General features: G+C 41.4%; 2 protein-coding genes across 2 annotated transcripts in view; both read right to left on the minus strand.

The window, feature by feature from the left end:
* Positions 1-1,322, minus strand: part of NRIP2 (nuclear receptor interacting protein 2) — a 9,339-nt gene extending 8,017 nt beyond the window's left edge. Inside the window, exon 1 of the mRNA XM_072400096.1 lies at positions 782-1,322. Coding sequence (XP_072256197.1) covers positions 782-982 — 201 coding nt within the window. The 5' untranslated portion in view covers positions 983-1,322. The remainder of the gene's footprint in view (positions 1-781) is intronic.
* A 5,414-nt stretch (positions 1,323-6,736) lies between these two features.
* On the minus strand, positions 6,737-8,805 carry TEX52 (testis expressed 52). Its single transcript, XM_072398945.1, has 2 exons — positions 8,306-8,805; positions 6,737-7,223 (listed from the first exon to the last, which is right to left on the minus strand). Exons 1-2 carry the CDS (start codon positions 8,794-8,796, stop codon positions 6,980-6,982), a joined length of 735 nt encoding a protein of 244 aa, XP_072255046.1. The 5' UTR covers positions 8,797-8,805; the 3' UTR covers positions 6,737-6,979.
* Positions 8,806-9,152: the final 347 nt, after the last annotated feature.

Raw genomic sequence — 9,152 nt, forward strand, 5'->3', positions numbered from 1 at the left:
ACTGACAGTGACACCCCTGAGCAGTCCCTTTCTTCCTGCACCCAATGACTGGCAATGACCCCCCTGAGCAATGAATGACAGTGACACCCCTGAGCAGTCCCGTTCTTCCTGGATCCAGTGACTGACAGTGACCCCCCTGAGCAATGAATGACAGTGACACCCCTGAGCAGTCCCGTTCTTCCTGGATCCAGTGACTGACAGTGACACCCCTGAGCAATGATGGACAGTGACACTCCCAAGCAGTCCTTTTTCTCCTGTTCCTGTGGTTTCTCTTAATCATACATATATTAGACAGGTAATATCTTGGCTATTACTTCCTAGAATTCTGAAGATTTAATATCTGCATTATCAGAATAATCGGAAGTAACAAATAATAGTAAGTTATTATTATATACAACCTTTCTGTGCTCCCCATGTCACTATCAATTATTTGGTCATTTACTTCAGTCTTGGAGCTCTCACTTGTGTCAGTAACCATTATCAAAATGAATCAGTGCAGATTATTCCACTGACATGCTGGACAATCATTCCTCTTGTTTTACAAGCCATCGTTGTTCCTTGTTGTGGTTGATTTTTCTTCACCGATCCTTTATTGAAATGTAACAAAATACAAGCTCTGTGGTGACTTCTGCTCACCCTTCATGGTGCGCCTACATAGAAATCCAGTGCTGCTTGTAAATATTCCAGCATAGAATCTAACATTTTACTAGTGACGCATTTCACCACTGTCCCACCTGCTCCCCAAATAAACCCAAATCATCTCCCCTTCCAGTCTACTCACCAGGTCCTTGGAGGTCCCCAGTCTCCTGAGCTGGTCCAGTGGCAGCAGATCTGCAGAATCTTTGTGCACAAACTGGGTGGCTTGTTTGAGTCGCCTCTGTTGGTGCAGGATGGCAGAACCCCTCAAGTCCTGATCTTTTCTTGGGGATCCCCTGATTTTGGCATCCTCTGGCATCCCCACTTGGGGCTTCTGACAGCTCATGATGCTAAGCAGAGGACTCTCTGTGACAGTCTGAGCCCTCCCTGCTCTTTTCTTTTTGTGATCTTGCAGTGTGTGCACCCTGGACTACCAATGCCCAATCCTACTGATGTATCTCTGTATTCTGGGGGATTCCTCTGTTATTCCCCTCCTCCTCCTCCTGTTCTGAAGTGATTCCCCTTTCTCTGCCTCCTCCTTTACAAGCTATCCATCCTCTGCCACTGTGCAAATCCCTCACCCCCTCCCCTTCGCCATGGCACTGGTTTTATGGGCAGTTTAATGGGCCCATGTCTCCTCTGCCAGCTACTTCTGCAAAAGCATCACATCCCAGCAAGTCTGAAGCCTGAATCTTGGCTGATCACAGTGTTAAGAAATAAAAGGATGCACAATCATCTGCGGGGCTACAAAACCGTGTCTGGATCTTTTTTTACTGACAGATACATAAATATTTGCTGACATCTATCACTTGTCCTCAGCGTATTATTATGCAGAGCGTAAACACACACAATGACTGCACAGCACTAAATGTGTTTTATTGCTTCATTTCAATTTAATTCATGAACATTTACTGATGTCTGTTTTGGTGATCATTTTCTATTCTATGATGCAGAAGCTGGAAAGAATCTTTAGCTGTTTTATAAAAAAAAATTGGAATTGTGTTTTTTGTTCCTTTATACTGACAGTTACAAAAACAGTTACTGACAGTGCGAATGACCAATCACACGGAGGCATAGAGGCGACAAAATTGGGTGATTTTGTTTTTTAACATTCACTGACAGTTTTGTATACGTATAATGACAGATTGGTCACTAGTGTGTTATTATGCAACAATAAAAGGGGGGAATTTAGCAGGAGGGTTAAATGTGTGAGAGAATATAAATATTTACTGACAATATGTAGGCAAAAAAGAAATTTTGTGTGTGTAGGAGGGGGATATGGGACTCTAGAGGAACAGAAGTTTAACTCCTTCAGGACCAGGGGTCCAAACTCTGTTTATTTGGCATTCGGTTTTAAAAAATAGGATTTTTAGTGACTAAAATACAATCAAGATAAAAAAGCTTCTGTGTGAAATTGTGAGCTGTCAGGTTTGTACACAAAGCAATGTGATCACTATATCATAGCTGTCACAGTGATCACAAATTATAATGTTGTTTCCTGATAGCCAGACTCAAACATATCACTTGACAGATGAAGATCTGCAAACCTGCAAGTTGTGTATTTATACTGTCCTCAGAAATGGTCACAATCTAATGTCCTTACCATAGGCAAATTTTGGGGTGAAGCTAATTAAAGTTCCCTTTATGTTTTTGGTAGGACACTCACAGAAAAGCAGAGAGAACATACAAGCTTTGTACCAATGGTGTCCTGTCTGACGTTTATACCTGGGATCCTAGATATTAACTCTTGCAGCAGACATAAACCCCAATGGCTTTCTAAAGCTCTGTGTATTATAAACAAATAAAAACATTGGAATAAAATTCTACTTTCACCTTTTTTCATCCTTCTATGCACTCTAGTGATGGCTGCATTGCATATACAAGGGCAGGTTTTCTGTCAATGTAATGTCTTGAAATGGCCACTTATAGTCTCAATCAAAAGCCCAGCTGAAAAGGTGACAACAGCTGGTGGACAGGGTCAGAGTGTTGTCACTATAACAGGAAGTGACCTTTATGGCAATATAACCAGGGACTATTTTATTAAAAACTGCAGAATTAAAAAGATTTAAGTATGAGTTATCAAAATAACATGCTAAAAGCATATATAGGAATAATGTAATGATTGAGCTGACACTGGTATAAAGTACTGCATGGGGATTTATGCCAAACAATAAAATAGGCAGGTTTAGGATGGTAAACTCTGGCATAAAGAATGAAATTATTTACTGTAATAGCTGTACAAATGTGTTAGGTGAAATTGTGATGAATGGTGAAGTTACAATTTTCTCATGCTTGGGATCCATGCCTATGGTTGAGATGCTACAACTACATCTACACCATGTAACATCTCACATATAGTGGTGTTGGTAGTAAATGGTTGAATACTGCCCATTGTCAAATGTTTAAACACTGGTTCATTAAAAACCTGCATAGTGTCTGGTACTGCCATTCAGCTGCCAAGGTGCCAGCTGCCGGGGCCACCCAGGAACCGTTCCCTGCCTCCCATCCCCATCTAGTCTAATAGCCAAGAACAAGGTCTGGTCCCAGCCACCTTAGTAGTTGGTTCCAGTTAATATTTGGATGGGTACAACATACAGATGACACTTTTACATGTAGAACAGGGGTCGGCTAACTTTTATCCCACCCTAATGCCCCCCCCCGCAAGGTAACGTCCCCAGAAGTAAAATTCCTCTCCTCCGTATGCATTGCGGAGGAGAGGGATTTACCTTTAGGGTGCGTCCCCTAATTACTGCTGCGGCGGAAGTTTTAGGCCTGCCACAATAAATAGGGGAGCCACAGCCGCAGGTTGCCGGCTGGCATTAGGCTGGATCGGCCAGGAGGCATTACGAACTACCGTCTAGGCCGTATCTAGCCTAAAGACCGGAGTTTGCCGACCCCTGATGTAGAACATTGTAAATTGGGGAGTTTGCCTTTGGGGATCAGAAAGGAATGAGAGTATTTGTTATGATGATGGACTGCCTTCTGGATCAGCTATGGGTTTCAGGTTCAGAGGATAAAAAGTGTTTTCTTCTTATTTAATGGGTCTTTTTTCAGCCTGACCTGACTTAATGTCATTATTTATCCTCTCTTAATGTTAGGCTACTCAGGAACAGATGCCACAAAATAATCTGCAGGCTTGCCAAAAACCCAGTGGCTGCGTATGGAGCTTTGAGTTTGCAGAATCATCAGGATATGTAAAGACTGCTTAGGGAAACAAAGTGGAAGACATATTTGAGCTGTGATTTCTGACTTTTCTGTAAAAATCTACTTCTGTCATACGGATCTCCTGACTTCAGTACCCATTCAGTGACTACTCCAGAACAAATATACAGCAAGTGAAGTCTGCACTTTCTATTTGCTTACTTGTTCTAGCTCTAGAACAAATTAGTGAAAACTGAATCAGAAAATCAGCCAGACAACTAGCATTTTTTAGGTCAGAAATAGCAGTCTCCATTTTCTGTAAGCACAGGTTACTGACAATCTGCAATCACATCTACATTATAATGTGGACCTTCATTAATATCCTATGCATTGTGACCTCATGGCTTTATTTATTAGAATGGCACTTTAACACGACCAGCAGGCATTGCATCAATGCCCTAAAAAATACCTAAAACAAATGTTATACTCTTTCCCTCTAATATATATTGTCAGGTAAATTGTTTTTCCATTAAAAGGATGCAAATCATTCTGAAATGTATTGAAATTACATGCATAGCCCAAACTCATTTTATATCTTTAGATTTAGCAAGGATGGAACCAGGTGATGTCAGGTGTTCATTGCTGTTTTGTATTTGTCAAAGAAACCAACATTTTACAGTTGTCACTGAAACTACAACAAAAGAGGAGAAATCTTCCAAAGGTGACACCTGTTACATTAGAATCAGCCTAATGGTGTCCACACACATATCAGTGTAGTCATGCAATTCATCATTTAATCCATTCTGTGAGATCTTGATTTATTGGTATTCTCAATCAAAGGAGAGTTTTGTTGATGCTTTTTTGTTTTTTATTTTTTGTTGAGTTTTGTTGATGCTTCTGATCGATCAAACAAATATCTGTGTATCAATCATAACTTGGATCAAATAAACAATCGCTGTTAACATGAATGTGACAGATTTTCAGTTTAACACATATGTGCAGAACAATGCTGCATGTGTTGCATTGTTCAAAATTGTATTCAAAGATGAATCAATTGTTTGTGATCAATCATGACGGAATGGATTGCAAATCAATACACTGCCACAATGGAACTAAACTCATGTCCCATACTGGTGGTGCTGGATCTTCTGCCATGGGTATTGGTTTGATGTAACCCAGCATGAGTGCACATAGCATGTATCTTCTGCAATGAAGATTCTTCCTGGTCGCCATTTTTTTAATTGCTCAAGCTTAGTAGAACTTAGTCCCTTAGTACAACTTAGTAGAACTTAGTCCCTTAGTCTTAGTAGTTCTTAGTAGAACTAAAGTCCCACTTTGAACATTTTGATTCAGGTCGGTGGTTATTGCAGAAAGGACAAGCGAGTTTCCTTCTGCAATGACCGTTCTTACCTGCCTGATCACCTCCCAGATGTCAGATTTTGCTGAGCTGTCCTTGCAACAGAAACCTCCGCAATTCCAGCTTCTTTTGCGTGTGCTGGTAATGAACGAATTCACACAAAGTTGTGTACATCATCAATGGCGGAAGATCATCTTCAAGAAGAAAAAGGTGTCTTGCAATGGAAAGGGAATAGGGGAATATCGCAGGTTTAGTTCTACTTTAAAGTGTCTCTCTAGGCAAAACTTTTTTTCTTTATATTTGGATGAAAGTATTAAACCTTCTAACATATACCTACATCTTTCTTTCATTGAGAAGAAATCCAAAATGTTAGAGTTGTCCTCATAACAACACCAGCAATCTTCTATTGTGTGTTCTGGGGAATTCCTGTCACTTTTGTAGATTTCCTCTTATGTCTCTTTTGTAGAAGTTCTTCTTATGTCACCAGAAAAGGAAATAAAAGGTAGTTCCCATCCAAAAAATAAATCTGGCAACCCTACCGTACTTTATCAAAAGGTAAAATCAAACAAAAAGTTGTTGATATTTGTACACTTTATTTAGAAACTACAGAACTTCAAATCTGCTTTCACTAGAAATACCCCACCAGTGTCCCTCAGAAATGAAATATACATTGACCCTTCAGGAGGGTTTATTTTCATTGTCTGTGACACGAGGAGTTAATCTAGTGAACTTTTGGGAAACATTGGCCCAGCTCTGTCACAGGACTCTGGACTCTTTCAAATATTTAGATCCATCTGCTAAAAGTTTAGAGAGAAGGTTATTCCCACGATCGCGTAAGACAGGAACAGACATCTCTATTAATAAACACAAGCTGACTCTCTTTATATACCGTCTGCTGATCGTGTTTACTTGTACCGGGTGCTGACGCTTCTCAGATGGTTCTGTGAAAGTGAGCCTGTCCAGAACTCCAAAATGACGCCACTGATTCACAGAAACAGCTGTCCGGTATTGAATGATTCTGAAGACCCAAATAATCGGTTCTGGATGCTCATATTGACCCAAATGACTTACACAGGCAGCTTTGAGTCTATGAAGACTTTGCTGACCATTGAGCTCACCTTGGAAATAAAATAAACCAAGCATCAGATATAAATGTCTATGGTATTGTGTTGGTGTATAACATCCAGGTATTTATTATCACTCCCATCATCATAGTGACCCCCCTGACAATGCCTTCATCTACTTTTCCATCTAGGACTTCGCTATCTTTGTTCAGGCATCATCCAGGGTCACAATCTACTTTCTAGAGCAGCTGTTCTCAACCTTTTTAACATGGGGGAACCCTTGAAATAATTTTTTAAGTCTTTAAGGAACCCCTGCTATAATTACTAAACTCACAGTATAGTAGCATGGTGGTCAGGGGGGGAATAATGCCTCTTACATTGCTGGCCAGTAGGAAGAATGTCACCCTTACAGATAGCCCAAAAAATCATTGGTGTCGGCTAAACTGATCTGAGAGGCGGAAACTTCTCATTGCTCAAGGAACCCATAACAACCTCTGGAGGATCCCTAGTTAAGAAATGCTGGTCTAGAATAGGGTTACGGCTCAGTAATTTATTCTTAAAAATGTTTTAATTCATCACTAAGAGTTTGCTTTAAGCATTCACAGAATGCCATGTTTTCCACAGGCCAAAGAAATATGTACATCTGGGTGGCACAGTCAGGAGTTGGGTGGATTTCTTTGGAAAATAATAAAAACATTAAAAGTTTCCAAGCTCTGCGCTACAATGTGAACTGTCCCAGCAGTGATCAGCGCTGTGATGGCCCCATGTGAATTCTTCATGCTCAGGTCACCTGTACTGCCGTCCTTGGCGTGTTCATTCTGCTGTTATGGGGAACCACAGTCCGCGCCCCTCTCTGAAGCTCCTGATACCTCTGCAGGATTTGGCTGTAATTCGGGGAGTTGCTTTGCAGGGTCAGTTTGTGGGGTTTGTGTAGGTGTTTAGGGGGAGAGAAGAATCCAGACTCCTCTGGGCCAGGGACTGCAGGTTGCAAATCACTAACAGCACTTCTGCCAAGAGATGGGTACCTGTTAAAAAACACCAATCTGTTAAATGATCAAAATAAGAAAACGTCTTTATATCACTATTAGTAGATGTGTATGATAATACTGCATTTTATCTTGTTTTAACATTTATTGCATTTATTGCATCTCAGTGCTGTTGATCTCCTGTGGTCAGCTTGCAACAATTTTTGCACTTTATGCTATTAGCATGTTTTTTCTATTGGTGGGGTTCCAGATGGTGACAACAGTGGACCTAGCCTGTGTAATGGGAGTTGAAATGGCCAATTGTAGTCTCCATTGAGAGCCCACAGACTCCAACCTGTGGATGGGGTGACAAAATTTGATAAGGATAGAGCAGGGGTGTAGTCCTAAAAAAAGGAAGAGAGGGCACGGTATTATTTATGTGTGTTCATGTGCATCTTTGTAATGTAAATGCCTTACCAAAAAAACTGGGGGCATTGCGTGCCCACGCGTGCCCATCCCACTGCACCCCTGGGATAGAATATGGTCACCATATCATGGGGCCTGGACAGGGCACACCATGTATTATTTTTGCTCCTAATATATTTTTTAGAATTATGTAACAGTACGTTAAACAAAATGTTCAACTATAAACTCATGAAGGCAAAGAAAAAAATTGTATTAACATATAAGAAATGTTGTACAGTATGCAATAGCAGAATCAGTTTTAATCCAACTAGACATAAATGCCAAACCTAAAAGAGATGCAATCTGCACAACCCAAAACAGGGTGGAATCCAGGATTTCTACAGGATTTGGAGCAAAGAGTGGAAGAAGATGGAAAAAGAAGCCCAGGCTAGGCCAAAGGTTTATTGTGGGGACCATAGATAGTTAGAATGGGAGAAGTGGCTGTCACTAGCACAGTTTGTCGTATGGGCAGATGAAACAGTGTCATATTTTATGCACAGGGTGTGGGCCAGGACGAGGTTTCGGCAGCTCAGAAGCTAGGTGTAGGTCAACATCACAAGACAGAGTTGGGATGTTTTAGGGCATTACCTGGAATCTCAAAAATCACAGAATGTTTTTCAGGTAAGCAATGGGCTGCTTCTAAGGTGAATATTAATCATGTAAATGGCCCCACTCACCGTTTGTACCCTGGAGGTGGAAGGATGTTCCCTTGTGAGTCAGTAGGGGGTGCTCTTCCTTGGCTCTTTATATGTAAAGCATGTGCTTCCCGCTCATCTCTTCGTACCCCACTACAGTGAGTGAATTTACTCCATGTGTTCTCCTCCATCCTGGAGGGTGCAGGGATAGGTTCTCTGGGTCCAGGGCTGGCGGGGGCAGCAGTTAGCTGTCTCCACACGGCGCTGTCATACGGTCGGTCTGGGCGCAGAGGAAGGAGAGGGGGCAGACGACTGACCTCTAACCAGGTCTGGTAGCCCAGGGTGTGAGAATGGGGCTGCTCCACCTTTAAGGGACTCCTCAGTTTTCTCAGCAGTTCTAACTTAGCTTTAGTATAAGGGGGGCTCTGCAGTATTATACGATGGAAGCCACGGGGTGCAAAGCCAGAAGAGTGAACTGGGGGGTCTGATAGCAGGGGCACAGGGTTGGGGGAAGGAATCAATGCTGTCGACATCTCTGTAGACCTGGAAAGACCTGAAAGAGAAATCAGATTTTGTAAGATCTAACTAATGGGCTTCCACTGAGAGAGATAGAAAGGAAGTTCAATCACTGGGCAGCAATACAAAACAAGAAGCAAATCCTAATCTGAGTTTCTTTGGGATTATTAAATATCTTCATCCATGTTTAAACTTTGTTAATTGGTAATATTAAAACACTCTGATAAGATTAATAGCAGCATTATAACCAGGAAACTAGCATTTTCAAAAGCAGTCCCCATGTTCTGCCTCCTGAAATTCCCCTCTATCTCTACCTTTGAGATTCTGAAGCCTGTGGATCACCATAACATCAAACTAATACAGTACAAGCAAT

The sequence above is a fragment of the Pyxicephalus adspersus genome, chromosome 2 (assembly GCF_032062135.1).
Source record: "Pyxicephalus adspersus chromosome 2, UCB_Pads_2.0, whole genome shotgun sequence".
NCBI lineage: Eukaryota > Metazoa > Chordata > Amphibia > Anura > Pyxicephalidae > Pyxicephalus > Pyxicephalus adspersus.

Bases quoted from the DNA above. Each gene is read 5' to 3' on its own strand.
- TEX52 (XM_072398945.1), bottom strand. From the start codon at position 8,796: ATGTCGACAGCATTGATTCCTTCCCCCAACCCTGTGCCCCTGCTATCA. The intron at 7,224-8,305 runs GTGAGTGGGGCC...GTTTTTTAACAG, and splicing joins CCACCTCCAGGGTACAAACG to GTACCCATCTCTTGGCAGAA.